At 40.1% G+C, this 20,839-nt stretch overlaps 1 protein-coding gene across 1 annotated transcript; it reads left to right on the top strand.

Moving 5' to 3' along the window:
- The first annotated feature begins 10,446 nt into the window (after positions 1-10,446).
- CCDC7 (coiled-coil domain containing 7) lies at positions 10,447-19,579 on the top strand. The gene is made up of 4 exons (XM_088533950.1): positions 10,447-10,658; positions 12,687-12,752; positions 17,278-17,919; positions 19,475-19,579. Exons 1-4 carry the CDS (start codon positions 10,632-10,634, stop codon positions 19,556-19,558), a joined length of 819 nt encoding a protein of 272 aa, XP_088390076.1. The 5' UTR covers positions 10,447-10,631; the 3' UTR covers positions 19,559-19,579.
- The last annotated feature ends 1,260 nt before the right edge of the window (positions 19,580-20,839 follow it).

The raw sequence follows: 20,839 nt of genomic DNA, 5'->3' as shown, positions 1-20,839 counted from the left end.
GTGTACCTTCCAGAAAAACATTGTTCTTAATCTAAGACACCAAAATACAGGCAATTCATTTACTCTGGGAGATTTGAGGTGTACAGGAACTATTTGCACAGCCAGGCATCAGAAGGGGCATAAAGGCAGATGTTTTCTAGGGGTGCAGTGAGAATTGTATGGGGGTTTTATAACCCAGAAAGCCAGTGACTTCAGCCTAGGAGAAAAGATCTGTTCTTCATAGACAAAGAATGATATTTTCTAATAAACCTTGTATTTCTATTATGTCTTGCTCAAAGCCTTCCCCCTTTTTTTTTTCCCTTTTTCTTTTTTATTACTTATTTCTGCTCAAATTCACATCTAGAGTTTAACAGGTCTTTTTGTGTTTTTGGAGTAGCAACTCCAAAGAGTTCTATTCTAAGAAAAAAGATGGAAGTAGTTCTGTCTTGTCACAGCCTAATCAAATCCAAACTGAGTGATTGTCTGTGCTGCTCATGGATTAACTTTCCATTTTACTCTGAAGCATGTCTTTTGAGTCAGTATGTGGAGTAAGCTTAAATTCAGCCCTCCTTTCAGATAGGGAGTGTGGATATGGCCCCAGTGGTTTAATCTTCATATCCCAAGCTGATCTGGTTGCCTGGCTGTCACTTGGCACACCACACTCTGTTGCCTTGGTTTGGGTAGTGTGCCAGAGTCCTGTGGTTGAGGGATTGAACCAGTTCTTATCAATGCTATCAACATAGTACGTTCTGAAATAAAAATATATAATTAACAGTAATCTTCACAGCTTCATAAACTTTCCCACAGCTTTATACGGGGATTAATTTCACCTTTTGCCCTTTCTGAGTGCTGAAAGGTTTTGCATTTAGAGTGTTTTTTTTTTTTAATGAACTAATTTCACCTTCTCATAATACCTAGGTTGAGGAAAGTGGTAAGTTTAATATTGGTGTTTGCCCTATGTCTGTGTTTTGATTAGTAATAATAATTGGGAGATTCGGGATCTGTGACATGCTGCCAAACTGTTAAATTAACTGTTGAAATAAATGTTCAAATTGCAGAATGGTTGAGGCTGGAAGGGACCTCTAGAGATCACCTAGTCCAACCCCGCTGCACACTCAGGGTCACCTAGAGCACGTGGCACAGGACTGCATCCAGGCGGGTTTGGAAGATCTCCAGAGAAGGAGACTCCACAACCTCTCTGGGCAGCCTGTTCCAGGGTGGAATATGCTTTCTCATAAATAAATAAATAAATAAAATAAAGAGCAACATCTTTAATTTTTCAGTATATTTATCTCAAGTGTGTTTTTTTTGTGTGTGTGTGTGTTTGGTTTGTTTGTTTTTTAAATCATCTAACTAGAAGCTTTCCTGTAGAGTGTATTTTGAATTAGTTTTTCATTAATTTCAAAAAAAATCCCACAACTTGATATCAAAAGTCTGGGTATGAGGATGTGGATTAAAACATCGCTTGAAATATTATCTATAATATGCAGTTTGCTCCTTTAGAGCAAAGCAGTTGGGGTATTTTGATAAATTTTGTGTGTGTGTGAAGTTTTTTTCTTTTTTTTTGTTTTTCAAAAAACAACTATTCATATTTTACAGTAAGATGACACTGAATTTAGTTCTTGTAGCATAGATGTGTGATCAGTTCTAACACAAATGAAAACTTTGACTAATAATAAATTACAAAAAAGTATGTGTTAAATATGTGACTGCATAAGTTTTATTTAAAGTTCTTAGCATAATTTCTTTTTTTTTTCTTTTTTTCTCTCTATTCTTTTCTCCTATGGCCCAGATACTAGAATCTTTAGCAAAGGTAAGAGTTTTTGTTTGCTATCTAAGAAAATTTTATATATATATATGTGTGTGTGTGTGTGCGCATGTGTGTATATATATATGTGTGTATAAAATGCTCCTGTTTCAGACTAGGATCTTAACTTGTCAGTGATTGATAATCACATTTCTTGTTTTTCTTTTAAGTGGTTCGGAAAAGAAGCCCAACTGATGGAAGAAGTAAGTCAAACCATGGCAATTTTTAGCTTTGTCTCTGTTTTCATAAGTAATAGCTGGAAGACAATAAGAGTCTTTTTTTTTTTTTTTCTGTGTGTGTGTGTGTGTGTTTATTTGTCAATGTTATTGATAGATCATATCTTACTAGATGTTGAACTTCTCTGTGAAAAGATTATAAAAACATGTTTTATGCACAATGTTATAAATAAGTTAATCTTTTGCATGACTTTTAAATTACTTTCATGATATGTTATCAACAACACTGACTGTAAGTAATAAAAATATTAATTGTTCTATATACCCTTATGGTAAGCACGGGTGGAAGTCAGAAGAGTTGTAATTATTTACTGCTGGTTATGACTCCCCCTTGAAGGGTGGTGAAAGCTGTCTAAATAGTTGCAATGAAATGTTGGTATTGCAAAAGTCTATGCTTTTGATAGATATGAGGAAAAAGTATATTTGATGCCTGCAGCTTTGCTGAATAAGCAATAGATATCTAAGCACTTGAATATTTTACTATCTGATTATATTTTAGCTGGGAGAAGAAGATCATGCTGCAGATTCTGTACTTCCCGTGACTGACAAAAGTGTAGTGGAAGGCATTTCTAAAGTGTCTTTGTGTGTCCAGAAGCTTGAAAGACTGAAGAATTGTATTCAGAATCTTCCAGGATATACCTCTTCTCTCACTAAGCAAGAGTTTAAGAAAGACCAGTAAGATCACATTTAGATTAGATCCCAATCTAAAACCTGTGTATTTGACATAAGTTTTAAAGAAGAATCTTAGCAAACTAATGCAATACAGAAGGAAAAAAAAAATCAGGAATCTAGATAAATGATAGAACTGCCTTTTGAAAGGCTGAGGGAGAAAGAGTGTATTACTACTAGCTTTATTTAAAAAGCTGAAATAGTAAGAACAGTTCAGAATTATATAATTAATGCTATTTGTATGTATAGAGGAGAAATGGATGTGGAAATTATTTACTTAAATACTGTGAATAGTGTATAGATCTGGCTATCAGAATGTTTGAAATGCGCTCTTTGAAGTAAAAATAAGTTCTGACTGCTTCTGGCTATTGAAAGTACTGTGATAAGCAAGAATGAGGAGTATTTAAAATAACTGAACTTCAGGCCTCATTTTTTTTTTTGTGTGTGTGGGAAGTGTTTGGTTAACCATGCTTGTTGGAAATCTAGTTTCTGACTGGTTTCATGGGGGTCCTGTGATCCTGTGAACAAATGAAAGGTGATGGGTAAGGGAACATATAAAATGGCAGATGTGAGAGCTAATAGACTACCCTGGAAGTCTGAGCTGTTATAACCCAATAAAATAATTTCAGCAGGTTTCAGGAGGCTCTGCGTGTAGAAGATAGATTATGATTATCCAGAGAGTTAGCAGGCAATGGAAAATGCTGCAAGTTTTTAGAGCCTTATAGTTTTAGCTCATGGTGTAGCAGCTCATGCTTTTATCTCTGGAACTTCTTCATTATGTACCTTATAAGATAACTGTCCCCTTCATACTCAGTTTGAAGCACTGTACATTTTGACAGAGACAAGAGAAGAAATTTGAGTACTACAGCATCAAGTCATAAAGACCCAAGGACTATGCTAGAAGGTGAGGATGTTATCTCTGAATTTTTGAAAGGCAGTATGTTTTAAGGCAGTGATCATAATCACATAAGATGTTGATAATGACAATAGAAACATCTCATTATATTTGTTATCTGAAAAAAAATTGCAGAATATGCAAAGTCATGGTATGTGTGTACCTCCTAGGCTGTATGTGCTCCGTGTCCCTTGTGGGGTGACAGTAGACCCCATGCAGACCAGGGCCTGGGAACATGAGGTTCTTTCCATCATCTGAAGCTGTAAAACTTGCTCTGTCCCAACCAGGTAGCCCAGTGTACTCAAAAGCTTAATTTTCTGCAAGATTGTAATTTTCTGCAAGAAGGTGAAACAACATAATGGTAACAGTTTTTCTGTCGTGGATAACATTACCATTTTTTTTTCAGTTTTATGAATTAGATAGAAATTAAATGTAAGATTTTCTCTCAATTATGAAGAATAAATACCACATTTCTTTTAAAATCAGAAGAGACAGTGACAAAAATGCTGTTTTTCAGATCTTGTAAAGAAGCATGGAACGGAGGATGTGATTAATATGACACAGATCTTTGATAGTGCACCAGCACGTAAGGCTAAATCTACTAATGTTTTATTATCATGTACATGTCAAACTAGTTTATATCATGAAGAGATTTAAGTTCTGCCCTGTCATGTTCTTTTGCTCTTCTTCATTTTGCTGAATCTTGAAGAGGTAGGGGAAGAGACTGAGAAGGGGGTTAACAGGATGAAGCAGCAAAATACATATAACAAACTGCAGATTTTGTAGTCTTTAAAACCTTTTGTTTGTTTTTGAGACTGCCTTTTCAGATTGAGTTTGACTTCTGGGTTGGCAGTAAATTTTCACCAGATTTCAATCCAGCTCAAAAAAGGATGATTCCTGCAGTCCCTTTTGTCATTGTTTTCATTTGTTTAGACGTCTCAGATCAAAGGAAGTATCAGCATTTTAGTTGTTCTGAAGATCTCATGACATAGAGCTCATTTTCTTGGAAGAATCTTTGAGGGTATATTGGAAGTTTATTAACTTCTACTTAGAATCCTTCACCTTTCTTTCCCCTTCATGTCCAGTCATAGGCTCTGTTTTCACTGAGATTGTTCCATTTTAATTTGGATTTTTACCAAGTTTCTTTGATAGAGCTAACTTGGCTAGTCTTTTTTCTTTTTGTCATTGTTTTTTTCCTTCATTCTTTCTTTCTCTCTGGAACTGTTCAGACAGTTCTCAAACCTTTCCAGCATTGTTTTGGGCCAACAACAAACCATGGACCATAGCCCAGAATGTCATGTGTCATGTCACTGTGCACAAACTTCTTGGGTCCTGTGTTCTGTGCATGTCTTTTTATAGCACAAAGGGTAAAATTACCTTTTCAGTAATGGCACTGCTACCTCCCAGTAAGGCTGGAAGGGTACTGGCCACATGACCCAAATTGTCTTTCAACTCAAGACAGTGAGGTGGTGGTGAGCTAGGAAGGTGTTTAGATTTAGGCAAAGACAAGTAATCTGAATGGGAGGGGGAATATCTTCAGCTAAACAGCAACTGACAGTAGGAATGTTCAAATTCTGAGTGTAATTACCTGAGAGGAACTATATGGCTTTCAACTTGTAAGGAGATGAAAATGTAGAGGCATAGTGGGATGACATCCTTCGAGCATTACTCTTATAGCTAGGAATTACTTTAAATGGACAGTATTGGGCAAATTTTGTTAAAAGGGCAAGCAGAAAGGCCGGGATAATGGGAGCTAGAAGCTGCTGCCACAGCTTGATCTCCCAGTGTCACTTGGTCCTAGTGTGACTTGGAGAGAGTTGCTTTATGCCTGAAACGCACAGTAGTGGTCAGGGGTCTTCATGAAGACTCTTTTTGCTCATCTGGTCTATCAGTTTCTGCCTGGGAAGCAGAGTTTGGCAGCTCCGGAGAGCGATGGAGAGCCCGCAGGAACTGCCATCTTTCTGGAGCCTTCTGCTTCTGAACCTCACTAAACTCATATCAGAGTACACTGAAAAAAATCTCCTGCAAGTCACCTCTGACATAGAGCTCAGATACGATTTGGCTTAAATTTCAGTTTATTTTTTTTTAAAAAATATGTATCTTGTCTTGGTACAAAAAAATCTATTTCTTTTTTCTGCAGAAACTTTCGAATCAATGAATACACGCGTATTAGAAATAGTTAAAGTATTTGAAAGACAAACAAACAAATTACAGCGGTAAGAATTCCTTCTAAACAGATGGTTATGAGCCTTACCTTTGAATGGTAGTAGAAATGCATCATTTGTTCCAAATCATTGTAGATATGTAGTATTTTACATGCTAGATTTTCAGATTTGAAAATCAAGAATAGGGCTTGCCCCATCCCAGAAAAAAAAAAAAGCCCTTTGTATACAGAAAACAATGATGGGAAAGTTGCTGTTTAAGACAATTATGCTGGGTTAAAAATCATGTAAGTTGTTTGACCAGGAAATGTGACATATTTAATGTAAAAACATAAGTAAATATCCATGCATTGCTTTGTAAAATACTATTTTAAATAGTTTAGCTCGCAGTGCTTTCTCCATCAACAAGTAATGATGAAAAATAATGTAAAAAGCACAGAAGAAAGTTTTGCATTTCTCTTTCAGAATTTCAAATGAACAAAATCTCTTGGAAGCTGTAAGTATACTGTATTAACAGTTTAACTTAAAAATAAATACGGTAATAAATAAAAATATGACTCTAGATTTACCGCCTGCGTTAATATGTGTTAGTTTGTAAGATGAATCCTACCCTTGCCTGTGCTTTAAGGTGAAATTTTCATCCATTGCAAGGCAAAAAAAATCATATGAAAACATAGAACAGAGTTCATAGTCCAACATGGCAGAAATAAATCCATTCTGGGACGGAATTAAGGCCTTGAACTCGTTGCTTGCTGACTCTGTCCATACAAGTGCTGTATGTCTTTTGTTTTTCCTAGTTGCAGATAATGCAGCAATTTTTTCCAAAACATGTTGATTTTTTTCCAGTTTGCTAAGCATTTAAATATTTGGAAATCTATTTGTGTAGATTTTATGCTAAAATCATGTCATTTTGTTTCTTGTCATGAAATAACTCACTGTGTCTATGTTTAGAAATACGAGAAGATAAAAAATGACTATCAGTTGTTAGCAGAAGAGAAACAGATAGTAGAGAATGAACTTAAAAAAATGAAAGAGGGAGAAATCCTAGAAGTAAGTAAACTGAAATGTTGTAATCATGTGAGACTGATCAAAATAGGTGTGTTCCAGAGAGAAAATCAAAAGTACTTGGAATAAATACATATACATTTAGTGTCTATATATGTATGAGCGTGAGCATACACACACAGACATGTATGTGTGTATGTATGCCTGCTTACCCTGTTCTTACCTATTTATTTAGACAGGATATTGAGTTAGGCAGACCCTTTCTCTGACCCACTGTGGGCATTTTTAAATGAAACCATCTTAAGTTTTGATGGCTGGTGAATGTTCTGTGTGTCATAATTCTACCCTGAGTAAATTAAGAGGCAAATGTGGTAGAAGTTATATGTCATCTTATGATGGCTGTCAATCAGAATGGGTTCATTAGACTTGGATGTATTAATTTCTGTATTCTTCAGAGTCCTTCACTGTTGGTTGTCTTGCCTCTTACACCTGATGTGACAGGTGTGAACTTCTGAAATGTGCTGTAGGTGACCCAGCTTGAGCAGGGGGTGGTCTAGGTGATCTCCAAAGGTCCCTTCCAAGCTCAACCGTGATGTGATTCTGTAACACAAATGAGCTGGAGAAGCCTATTATGAAGGTCAGGACTTCCTGCAACATATGCAAACCTTTTGAAAAGGAAAGATATTTTTCTCCTACACGTGTTCCCAGTCACTTTCAGGTTAAAGATTGCGTACTGTGCAGAATGTGTAAGCTACAAGCCAGAAAAAGCTCTGATTCATTTTGATTGCCGTAGGTGACCAGGCAGTGCTCCCTGTGTTAGGGGACCATCACTATGGTGGCCTGACAAAGCGGTGCATGTTTGGCTCTGTTTTGTGTCCTGGACAATGCAGCCCTTAGTTTTTGTCCAGATCAAAGAACTTAATAAAGTCCAAGCTTTTTAAGCATGGGCCCTTTTTAGCAAATGCTCCTTCAAGACATGAGTGATGTCAAATATACAGGTTGGTCGCTATACAAATACAATGTGATCTGGCAGACTGGAAGAACTGCTGCAGCTGGAGCATGAGTTACCCCTGAATTACAGGGCACAGCACTGGAGGAAACTGAGAAGTGCTGAGATTTTCACTAGCATTTGTCTAGGTAGTAGTAAGAACAAGAGTGAGAGAAGTGGACCAAGAACAAAGGAGTGTGTCTTGCAGACTGAGTGTAGAATAACTTTTTTTAATATTTTAAAATAAAGATCAATAGAGCAAGAAAAGATATTCAGATTGCACAAGCTAACCCATATTTCACTGGGAGATGTGGGAGAGAACTGGAGTGGCAGGATAGTTCTATCTCTAGCATTTTTCTTTCCTACTGACTTATTTGTAGCATAAGACATTGTTCTTTATTGCCATTTTGTGATGATGGAATTGCATGCAGTTTTAAATGTATTTTAAATTTAAAAGTAGGCTTTTTCTTAAGTTTATATATTGTATATAAATTTTACAGCAAGAAGAAATATTATCAGCATACAAGGACACCTCTGTAGCCACGCCGGAAAAAAAAAGTGCGAGGGAGGAAAAGGTCCCGGCAGTGGCGGCCCCTGCCACTGCTGCCCCAGCGGCCCCGGTGGCGGCAGCGGCGGCCCCGGCTGCTGCCGCCCCTGCTACGGCAGCCCTCGCTGCTGCGGCCCCGGCGACGGCAGCCCCCGCTGCTGCCGCCCCTGGGGTGGCCCTGGCGACGGCAGCCCCCGCTGCTTCTGCCCCGGCGGCCCCGGTGGCGGCTGTGGCCCCCACTGCTGCAGCCCCTGCTACAGCAGCCTCCACTGCTGCTGCCTCCACTGCTGCTGCCCCCGCTGCGAAAGGGAAGTCTAAAAGGTAAGATCCACTTCCCTGGTTAAGTTATAACATGAAGTCTGAACAACAAGTCTTAATCTGACCATAATCAATATGAAGAAAGCAAATAAATGAAATGAGCGTTTGTAATTCACTAATATTGTGTCTGTTTCTGAACAGAAATATTTCCATCTGTAAACTCAAATCCATGTACTTCAGGTTCCTCTCCTAGTGTGGTTGGACAGGTTCCCATCCTTCTATAGCTCTAGTTGATGACTGTTGCTGAAATAACAGTAAGAAATTTAAATTGGTCCTGAACTGTCTTCTCTCGGGAGTTACTTTTGATTTTCTTTTCTTTTCTTTTTTCTTTCTTTTTTCTTTTTTTTTAAAAAAACAAAAAACAAAAAAACACTTCGAAGCCTGGTCCTGCTGTCCCAAGAAGTTTCTGGCACCATCTGTTTTGAAACCCTTCATCATTTGCATATGTAACCAGGCAGGTAACTGTGACAGCAGGTTAGGCTGGTTTTCCTGAACTGTCTTTCATACAGTGCTCTGAAGCATGTTATCAGGGAAGAAAGAAGGGGAAAAATCTATTTGTATGATACTTGGGAAGAGTTGTGAAATCTTGTAGGGAACTTCTGCTACCAGTCGAGCTAAGAGAAGCTGAAGTGTGGCCTCAGGGACAGGGTACTTGTCTTTGGCTGGCCAAACTGAGAGATGATGGAGCAGATGCTGGAAGAGAGAAGAGAAAGAAGACTCAGAGTTGAGTACTAACAGAAAACAGCTCTGTGAAGAAAAGCCTGCTAAGGATCTGAGAAGAAATCAATGGCTCTATCAAAGCCTTTTTTTTTTTTTTTTTTTTTTCAATCAACCTTCTTGTTCTTCACTGGAATTGCAGCTGAATAAAGGACTGCTTACTCTTCAGCAGCTACAAAAATATACAGTAGCAGTAAAATAAGGATTCTTTTGTGTCTAGAAAACCAGACACAAAGTAGACTAGCAGAAGTTGCAGTTAAATCCACACCGCTGGTCTCTGACGATACTGGAACCTGTCCTACTAACTAGCTAAAATTGAAGACTTACAAGGTCGAAGACTTACAAGGTCAAACACTGTCCGCCGAAGGCGTTTAAAGATTTCATCCTTGCTTTGAATTCATATTCTAAGGCCACCTGCCTCAGTTACACTGATGTAATGTTGAGGAGAAAATTAAGAAGGTCTAGGACTGCTGAAAATGTACACTCAATCCCGAGCTGTGCAGGGGATCCCACTTCCTTCTGTCAGGATTCCAGAGCACTCCTGGCCTTGGGCACAGAGATGGCTCCACGGCAGAGTCTGGATCCTGGCACAGAGAATCTCTGCCTAGGAGAAGCAGCACTCAGTATCAGCCTGAATTCTTGGGGAGAAGCAAATGCTTTTGTTGTAGGGCATCTGAGGGTTTTCTACAAGTTTTATTCTGACTGTTTCTTTGTTATATCTTGCTGATTTGGCTAGGGACTTGAATTTTGTACTGTTTTTGTGCTCCGCATTTGGTTGCTGTGATCTCTTCCTCCCCCTGCCCCACCACATTCCTTGTGAAGATCAAAGTGTAGCACTTCTACATAAAAGAATTCCATACATCTTCCTCGGAGGGGACTGTAGGTGCTGGCATTCCGTGTCTATAGAGACTGATGGACAATGAAATGTGATCAAGTTGTGGAAAACTTGTGTTTTTTCTTTTGTTTTTCTGTATCATTCATTTTTGTCCTTGCTCTGGTAGTGATTGTCAATCCCACAATAGACTGCTTTCCTATGAAGCAAGGTTACTGATGCACATAGAATTTCAGTCAGTGGTATGCAGCTGGGCTGAAAGTAAGATAAATCAGGACAGAATACTGCCTTTTTAAGGAACAGGTGAATTGGAATTGGTTCTTCTCACTGAAATCTTTGTTATTAAAGTTATTTTCATATTTACATTAGTGAGGTTTAATGTTAAAACAGCTATTATATAAAAATACTTTATTGCTTGCAGACGCTCAAGGAAAGCATCTTCTGCTCAGACTAAAAAAGAAAATGACAAATTGAAAATGCAAGAAGATTTACTTAAAGCTCAGGTAAGTGTGTACTAAATGCTATTTTGGAAAAAAGGGTGGTGTAGATGAGCAGTGCAACTTGCTGTCCAGGACCAAGTCATATCCAAGGATCAAACATTGAAATTAGCAGATGTAGTTCTTTGTTTTGAGCATTTACATATTCTGTGACTTGCCTCTTTTCCTATTACTTTAAAGGCATCATTTGCACCATTATTTGCAGTGTCAAATGAACTGAGCAGCCTGAAGTGCATTACAGCGCTTGTAAACTGGGCTGCTGAGGTGGAGATGTTCACAGCACGTGTAGCACTCCAAGAGGACAGTGCTCATGAGCACAGGAGCTGGGGGTGCACCATGAATGTGAGGTGTGATGCAGTAGGTAGGGAACCATGTCTTGTGCAGTATAGCCGTGGACACATGTTGGGATTCAAGATCTTGGAGAATGAGATCTCCTAGTTGGAGAGAGAGTGGAGTTTTGGAGGCCTCTGGGGTAGCTTCAGGGTTACCAGCCCGGTATGTCCAAATATGTAATCCAAAGTCCAAATATGTAATCCAAAGAGGATGAACACGCACAAGAAAAATGAGAACTGATCCTGCAGATACTCATGGCTTAATCACCCCTTGAGTGGAGGCTTTGATTACACAGGTAATGGTGTGTTCTTGTAATCTTCTCATGAGTTCTGTGCCTCTGCCTATCGCAGTTTTACTTTATAGAAATGCTAGAAAACTTGAAAGGGCTTCTGCAGTTCTCATCTCTGCAGCCACTAAAGAGAGGCCTAGGAAAATTCTGGTATTTGGCTTACTCTGTAGAGCCTTTTTGAAGTTTAGCCTGCCACATGGAGTTTTTTTTACTTAGCTCTAGAGAGCTCTGATTTCTAGTACTTAAAGCTGTAGTGACAGACTGAGTTTGGAGAGTAAGCAAACTATCGTCACAGATTCTCTGCTTAGATTTCCCCTAAGAATTTGAGCCCTTCTTTCTGGTAACTTGTATATATTTTGAACTTTGTATATATTTTTGGTACTTGAGTCATCCACGTTGTTAATAAGCATATGGACAATCACTTGAGGGAGAAAAAGCGTTATTTTCTGGCATCTATAAAATCTCATATCTGTCGTTAATGCGCGTTCACACCCTCTGTGTCTTTCTTCCCTTTATGTAACCCTTTCACGATACGTAGTAAGGTTTTGCTCAAACAAAACAATCCTGAGGCAGAAATACACCAAAATTTTTGATGCATTCCCCCGTTATACTATCTGCATGAAGCACAGAAAGGGAGAAGAGGATATTGCCTGATTCCTGCTAGGATTAAATGTGTGATTTTTGTGTTTAGACACCTCCTATAGGGCTGTTAAATTATATAAGCAGCACAGCTTGAAGAGTCTCTACTTAATAGTAAGTTCTTATGTTCACATAGCTTATACAGGGCAGTTTTTATCCGTGAATGCAGCGTACTTTTTCATTCTTATCAGTTTATGAACAGTGTAATATTAAACTAGAATATAGTGCATTTAGTTGCTTATGTAGTATTTGAGTACCTTACAAATATCAATTAAATATTTCCACATCCTGATAAAGTAGGAGAACATCATACCCATTTTACAGATGGGGACTGAGACATGGAGAGTTTTTATGAATTACCTACAGTAACTTAGGAGATCTGAGAACATAGGATTACTGTGTGTCTCTAGCAGCATGACTGTTACTATCATGTGAGGACACGCGTAGGCTAGTGCCAGTATATGTTCAGATATTGACACATTTAACTGCAAAACTGTTCAAGTCAAATTAAAATGTCTCAGTACTTCTGACAAAACTCTGTGCTTATATTGCTGCAAATCCTAATCTGTTTCAAAATGAATTTGTTTGCCAAAGCATTGTTTAGATGGTACATTTACAGAATGATTTTTACCTATAGAAGTATCATGTCAGATTTTTTTTTCTTTCGTTTGTGCTTGCTGACTCTGAAAAAAAAATCATGATTAGTGTCTTATATTCAAAAGGTAAACACAAAAGAATTGCAGTGTCTGACAGATTGTCTTCCTGTATCACAGGAACATGTGCATGTTCTTCAAAAAGAGAAATTAATCCTTGAGGAAAAGCTGAAAAGAGCTTTGCAGGTACTGATTTAGAAAATATACTTGTGGAGATATGTATACACACACACACACGTATATATATATATATAAAATATGTTTTTTGTATTTTTAAAGTTCCCATTATGTGAGGAAAATAATTCATAATGGCTGTTTTAGATAGAAATATGTAACTATCTTTTTCCTTTAAAAATACTCTTCTGTGCACCTCAGCGTTTGCAGGACTATGAAGTATAATATATTTAATGTTAAAAGCATTTCATAGAATCAGAGAATGCTTAAGGTTGGAAGGGACCTCTAGAGGTCACCTAGTCCAACCCCCCTGCACACGCAGGGTCACCTAGAACACGTGGCACAGGACTGCATCCAAGCGGGTTTTGAAGATCTCCAGAGAAGGAGACTCCACAATCTCTCTGGGCAGCCTGTTCCAGTGCTCTGTCACCCTCACTGTTAAGAAATTTTTCCTTAAGTTACTGTGGAACTTTTGGTGTTTCAGCTTGTGGCCATTTCCTCTAGTTCTGTCAGTGGTCATGAGTGAAAAGAGGCCAGCACCATCCTCCTCACTGCCTCCCTTGAGATGCTTATAGACACTGATCAGGTCCCCTTTCAGCCTTCTCTTCTCCAGGCTGAACAGGCCCAGCTCCCTCAGCCTCTCCTCATAGGGCAGATGTTCCAGGCCCCGATCATCCTTGTAGCCCTGCACTGGACTCTCTTCAGCAGCTCCACATCTCTCTTGTACTGTGGAGCCCAGAACTGGACACAGTACTCCAGATGTGGTCTCACCAGGGCTGAGTAGAGGGGCAGGATCCCCTCCCTCGACCTGCTAGAGACGCTCTTCTTAATGCACTCCAGGATCCCATTGGCCTTCTTGGCCACGAGGGCACACTGCTGCCTCATGGTCAACTTGTCGTCCACCATGACACTCAGGTCCCTCTCTGCAGAGCTGCCCTCCAGAAGGTGAGTCCCCAGCCTGTACTGGTGTCTGGGGTTATTCCTCCCCAGGTGCAGGACCTTGCACTTGGCCTTGTTGAATTTCATGAGGTTTTTCACCACCTAGTTGTCCAGTCTGTCCAGGTCCCTCTGGATGGCAGCGCAGCCCTCTGGGGTGTCAGCTATTTCTCCCAGTTTGTTATCATCAGCAAACTTGCTGAGGGAGCACTTTGTGCCTTCATCCAGGTCATTGATGAACAAATTGAACAGGACTGGACCGAGGACTGACCCTTGGGGGACACTGCTAGCTACAGGCCTCCAGCTAGACTCTGCACTGCTGATCACCACCCTCTGAGCTCTGCCATCCAACCAGTTCCTAATCCACCTCACTGTCCACTCATCCATCCCATACTTCCAGAGCTTGCCCAGGAGGATGTTGTGAGGGACGGTGTCAAAAGCCTTGGTGAAATCGAGATAGATGACATCCACTGCACTCCTCTCATCTATCCAGCCGGTCATTCCATCATAGAAGGCTCTCAGGTTAGTCAAGCAAGATTTCCCCTTGGTGAATCCATGCTGACGACTCTTGAGTACCTTCTTGTCCTCCATGTGCTTGGAGACAATGGCCAGTATGAGCCGCTCCATCACTTTTCCGGGGACGGAGGTGAGGCTCACTGGCCTGTAGTTGCCTGGGTCCTCTTTCTTGCCTTTTTTGAAGATTGGTGTGACATTGGCCTTCTTCCAGTCCTCTAGCACCTCCCCCGTTCTCCAGAATCTTTCAAAGATGATGGAGAGCGGCTTAGCTATGGCATCTGCCAGCTCCCGCAGCATTCTGGGGTGCATCCCATCAGGGCCCATGGATTTGTGGGTATTGAGTTTCCTTAGGTGCTCTCTGACCCAATCTTCTTCTACCCAGGGCAAGTCTTCCTCTCTCCAGGAAGCTCTCTAAAGGGCTGCTCTTGTTAGACACCGAAGCAAAGAAGGCATTGAGCAACTCTGCTTTTTCTGTGTTACTCGTAACCAGGCTGCCCATCCTGTTCACCAGCAGACCCACGTTTTCCCTGATCATCTTTTTGCTGTTAATGTATTTGAAGAAGTTTTTCTTGTTATTTTTAACATCCCTTGCCAGATTGCATTCCAAACGTGCCTTTGCTTTCCTTGTCGCATCTCTGCATTTCCTGACTACGTTCCTGTATTTCTCCCAGGGGGCCTGTCCTTTTTTGCACATTCTGTATACTGTCGCCTTCTACTTGAGCACTGCCACAAGCTCCCTGCTCATCCACGCAGGTCGCCTGCCCTCTCTGCCTGACTTCTTACACACAGGAATGCACTGTTGCTGGGCATGGAGGAAGTGCCGCTTGAAAACTAACCAGCTCTCTTGGGCCCCTCTTCCTTCTAGAGCTCTAGCCCATGGGATTCTTCTGAGGAGGTCTCTGAAGAGGCTAAAGATGGCCATCCTGAAGTCCATCGTTGCAAGGCTACTTACAGCCCTGCCTCCTCCTTGTTGGATCCCAAACTCCACCAACTCATGGTCACTGCAGATGAGGCTACCCCCCACCTTCACATCTCCTACAAGTCCCTCTCTATCTGTTAGCACGAGGTCCATTAGCCCTCCTCTCCTCGTCAGCTCCTCCGCAACCTGAGTCAAAAAGTTATCGTCGACGCTCTGCAGGAACCTCCAGGACTGTTTGTGTCTGGCTGTGTTGTCCTTCCAGTTGATGTCGGGGTAGTTGAAGTCTGCCATGAGAACTAGGGCCTGTGACTGTGAGGCAATATCCAGTTGACTATAGAAGGCCTCATCAACTTCCTCATCCTGGTCAGGTGGCCTGTAGCAGACACCACAGTGTCTCCAAGATTAGCCTGCCCTTTAACCCTTATCCACAAGCTCTCAACTCGCTCATTGTCCACCCCCAGGCTGAGCTCCATGTATTCCAGTTGCTCTCTCACACAAAGAGCAACTCCACCACCTCGCCTTCCCAGCCTGTCCTTCCTAAAGAGCACATAGCCTTCCATGGCAGCGCTCCAGTCGTGCGAGCTATCCCACCACGTCTCTGTGATTCCAATGAGATCATGACGCTGGGACCACACATAGAGTTCATCCTGCTTATTCCCCATGCTTTGCGCATTGGTGTACAGGCATTTCAGGGAAGTAACCGAGCCTGCAGGTTCCCCAGGAAGGGTGAAAGAGGACCCTCTATAATCATTTCCTATCCTCACTTCCCCACTACCATACTTCCGCTGGACACCACCTGACCTTGGCTGTGTGGTACTGATCACCCTGTCTGTGTGACGCTCCCCTTCCCCCTTCTTGTCTGGTTTAAAGCCCTCCTAACCAGGTTGGCCAGCCTTTTGGCAAAGAGACGTGTGTCCCTCTTGCAGAGATGGTTCCCATCATTCCCCACTAGCTGGTGGTCATGAAACAGAGTTCCATGGTTATAGAAGCCAAAACCCTGTTGCCAAGCCCAGTGGCGCAGCCAGTTGTTAATCTGCCATATCCGCCTTCTCCTCCTTGAATCCATTCCCTTCGTTGGTAGGATAGAGGAGAACACTACCTGGGCTCCCATGCCTTTGACGGCCATTTGCTCATTTAACAACTGCCATATTAGTTCAGATCAGTCTTCTGTTAATCTCATATCCTTAAGAAGTTATAACAACACCAGATACTTCCAGGAATAAAAAGAGAATTCTTCCCATGTTTTTTAAAATGCGTAGATATGAGTATGTCTTGGATAAGGCAATAGAAAAGATGCATGTTTTGGGGGAAGTATGGCTTGAGGAAAGGAGACAACTTTGACTTTGCTTTTCCCTTGTCCTATTTTTGATTTGGTCTTCTTGCTTTAATATTATCCTTAAAAAAACCTTTTAAAAGGCCCCTTTTTTTTCCTCTCTCTCCTTTTTTAAGTTGAGAAATGAATAAGAGAAATTTCTAGAAGGTACTAAAATCCCTGTTGTGATCCCTGGCTCCTTGCAGAGAAAAGGGCAAATTAGTATGAGATTAATTTCACTGAACATTAATGATCTACTACAGATGTTTGCATCTGAGATAATTAGTCTTGTAGGCTCATTTTAGAGTTAGCAAAGAAAATCAGGCTCACCTAATGAACAGTTTATCTGAACTGTTTTAGATGTTAATTTTAGGATAACATTGTGTTCTCAAAATGTCCATTTATTTCCATAGATTAAAAGGTTAATTTGAGACTAATTAAAATGTAGACATAGCAGTTAGATGAGATTCATATTATGATTTCACATTATGTTTTAGGGAAGGTGATAGATTTTAATGAATGAGAGAAGTCTTAACTAGAATGTGGCTTTGAGCTCTTGGGGAAACTTTTGGTAGTTTCTTTTGAAAACTTAATTCAACTTTTATATTTTCAGCATATTCTAGCATGAAAAGCTTTAAATAATGGTTTAAACACTTGTTTCACATTGCTTCTATCTTAAAAGATGCTTAGCTGTAGCTGTGCTGTAGATATGTAAGTGTATATTTCACCGGAATTTCATTTTTTTAAATTTAATGTATTTGAGAACATGCTTGAGTTATAAGTGCTTTAAGGAAACTTTTAAATACATGGAAGTAACAACAAATAATTTTAATGCAAATATTTTTATCTTCTAGGAAGCCGAAAAGGCTAATAAGCAGCTTACGAACTTAGCAGCATCTGTCCCTTTCCTAGACACACAAATTGTTCAAGATGCACACATTGGTTACAAAGGTGCAGAAAAGGGTAAAAATGGTCTTTCTGACATTGATATGAAAAAGCATGCTAGAGATATACCTAAGAGAGGCCAAAAAATAACTAAATCTGAAGGCAGAGAAGATCATGCAGTGTCACCATCCAAGTCCATTAGTGAAGCTGATGAATTAGTGCACAAACTGCTAGCAAAGAACAAAGCAAAACAAGCAACAAGGAAAAGTTCTGGAGAAATTGAGGAAACCAAAGAATTTGCAACACTGTCTCAAAAGAAGGATGTTAGAATAGGGAAAAAAGGAGTAACAGAGGAAAAGAAGTCTGAAGATCATGGTGTTTTATCAAGTGAGCTAAAAGAAAAACACCTTTTTCAGAAGCGAGGAGAGACACATAAACCTAAGGAATTACTTTCTAGCATGGAAGAGACTCCAACCCCTCCTGCTTATCCATCTGATCAAGAAGACATGCAGTATTCTTCTAAACATACTGATGAGAAAACAGCATCAATGTTAACTGGTAAAACCCAGCAAATGGCAACAGTGACCAGAACAAGCATAAAATCTGAATCTGTAAGAACATTTTTTATCTTCTATGTTTTTGTTTATTTTCTTCCTTAAAAGCAGGATGAATTGATAGAAAATTCTACTCTATTTAGATTAGAGGTTTGCTTTTCAGGAATGATGATTCTAAATTTAAGGTATCAAGAATAAACGTATTCCTTACTTTGGAGACCTGTCTTTTGGGAAAAGCTAGTTGTAATCTGCAGATGCACAGGCTATTGCATTCCTAGCTGCTTGTGCAGGAGGCTGGAATGCTTGTGGTAGCTGTAGCAGGCATAGAGGTCCTATTCTGGGAGTACTGGTTCACCATTCTCATGGCAGAGCTTTATAAGGCGAGACAAGCTCAAGTGTCCCAAAATTGACATCCTGTTTATCTTTGTTTATGCTTGATTATCTTCCTACCTGTCTGTCAATTAATTAAATTCTGGCTCAGTCTTTGTCTTGAGGACCAATGAAGTGTGAGCTCACTTCTCAGTGTGGGGTATGAATCACAGATGGTCTTTCTGCAGCTGTCTTCAGTCCGCACTGGGCATTCCCACACAGCCTAACTGGTGTTGCTAATGAATGCAAAGTTGGGCATTCTCTGATTTTTGGAAGTCACCAGCTAGCTGCTAGCTCACAATGGCCTTTCCCAGGTAGTCTGCCAGCTGCTGGAAGTCAAGGATTTTGAAGCTTCATGAGGCTTCTCTCCTTTCTTTAAGTGTTCTTTGCAGCAATATTTTCTTGCTGCTAGGTTATATGAGAGATATAGATATTGTGATGGCAAGGCAGGGTTATTTCTGGGACTCAAAATCCTCTGTAAACAGAAGGAAGCTGACTGTAGGGTCACATTTGTACCTCAGGGTGATGCTAGCAACACCAGGTACTGGGAAATGCCACTGATAGCATCTCTTCCTGCAGGTTTAGTGGATCTGAGTCTTCCAGGATGTCCCTCATTGTCCACTTAGTAATGATTTAGATGGCTCTTTGCTGGGGGATTAGTCTGGCCCATGGATAGACGTGGTGAAGTAGGGTATACTCACAAGTGAAAAACAGTAACCAAGGGCATGTGTCAAGCATGAGCTCCTTGGGTTGAGCATACTGACATGGTGTTTTTGTGCATGAGGCCAGTGTGTCGTGAACACAGTGCAGATTTATGGGGGTGTGAGGGCAGTGCCCTCTGTTTTCTGAGGAAGTGTGGATGCAGCCAGTGTGCTCCTGAGCTTTAACTGGCTTGCCTCAATTGGTCCAAGGACAATGTTTCATTCCTCTCTGTAGACAAAATAGTCTAAAAGACTACAGCCATGATTTAATTAACTCTTACATTAGCAGTGTAGCCTTAAAGATACTGCTCCTTTCCAAGCTGATCAAAATAATTGACTCTTATCAGTTGTGTTGTTTCAATTATTTCTTTTTTTATCCCATTTACATGTACCTGACATAGGCCCTGAAATAGCTTTGTGCAAATCAAATATCAGTATTCTTTTTATGAAATAATACCTGTTAATACAGTTTAGCAATTGTCTTAATATAGCAAATTTGTCAATTACTTTCCTGTTATTTAGGTATATATTTTTTTCTACAGTCTTTGAAATTTGACTCCAAAGGACTGGTTACAGCTAAGAAAACCCCAGAAGTAAATGAAGAAGTTTCCTTGGACCGCAGGTAAAGGAGTACTTTAGAGAATGAAAAGTATAGCTTTGTGAACTATAATATTTTAATTCTTCAGATTTTTTTTTCTTGAATATGTCTGAAATTGCCAATATAAGGATTCTGAAATTTTAATTTGCATAAAACATTTAGAGTCTTACAGTGGGAAAAAAATTATTCACAAAGTAGAAGATCATCTGTTTGCCACTGTAACCTTGCTCAATTAATAAACACTTGTTAAAACTTCAAATATTGCAGTAAATGTAATACAGTTGCATGTGGTCGTCATTTTTAGATCTCAGATGTTTGAATTTTTTATTTCATAACAGTCCGTATGCAAACCTGGATTTCAGATGTTCTAGGCATCTCTGAAACATTTTACTATAAAAAGTTTTAGTGCTTCATCTCTCTCTGTATATAGATAACTTTAACTATAGTTAGCTCTTTGTATATAGTTATTTAATAGATTATTTTTATAGAGATAATGTGGTGGCATATGTGGTGGTTTTTTGTGGATATTGAGACCTGTACATATAAATATGTTCTGCCTTTGATACTTGTGCTCGAGACTGGAGTCTTCTTTCTAGCAGACTTCTGTGCCCATGAACCCAGAGTATCCATATTCCTTCATTTCCTATAAAGTATTGTGGAACCCTCTCTGCTAACTCCGTCCTCCTTGCTGCCTTTGGTGGTGAAACCACACTCTAATGTAGTTAGGAAGATTTTTATATTAAATCATATCACTCGTGTAGAAAAATTAGTACATAGTATTGTAGCAAGATTCCTATAGCTTGTACCTTCCTTTATATCCTCCTGGGAATGTCTTTCTGAGATGATCTGATGATGGGAACCCGCCAGTGCTACCAAGGGTAGCTATGTGGCATGAAGTGGTGTCACGTGTGTCTGATGGATATGGCAAAGAAGTGAGAACAGCCATGTGGGAAGAAGGGGAGCTAGAAGCCGTAGGGGTTGAGCACATTATGTAGCTCAAGACAAGAGTTATATTTTCTGAATTAATCCTTGTCCCAAACTGAATAGCCTCCTACTGCACTCTTGTTGCAGAGGGATGGTCAGGAAGTTGTTAGGGACCATCTCTGAAGCAGAAACTGGTACTGAGCTTCTGCTGCTCTGGGACAGCAGGGGTCGAAGCTCGTGCACTCCAGAGTGCTTTTCTGTCCCTTAAAGCTTTCCCTAGTAAGAGCAGGGCACAGTCCTTTCCTGGCAGTCTTGGCTGTGGAGGCAGCTAAGTAAGAGGAAAGGAAACTTAAGTGGTATTCGAAAAAAAAAAAAAAAATCTTAA

This window comes from Tinamus guttatus, unplaced genomic scaffold (genome assembly GCF_059628265.1).
Source record: "Tinamus guttatus ecotype Peru unplaced genomic scaffold, ASM5962826v1 Tinamus_guttatus_pri_ptg000530l, whole genome shotgun sequence".
NCBI lineage: Eukaryota > Metazoa > Chordata > Aves > Tinamiformes > Tinamidae > Tinamus > Tinamus guttatus.
The sequence above is the reverse complement of the archived record's forward strand: the minus strand, read 5'-3'. Positions and strand labels throughout refer to the sequence as shown.

Coding starts and splice junctions, on each gene's coding strand:
- CCDC7 (XM_088533950.1), top strand. CDS start 10,632: ATGCAAGAAGATTTACTTAAAGCTCAG. Junction 12,753..17,277: donor AGCTGAAAAGAGCTTTGCAG/GTACTGATTTAG, acceptor TTTATCTTCTAG/GAAGCCGAAAAGGCTAATAA. Junction 17,920..19,474: donor CAAGCATAAAATCTGAATCT/GTAAGAACATTT, acceptor TTTTTTCTACAG/TCTTTGAAATTTGACTCCAA.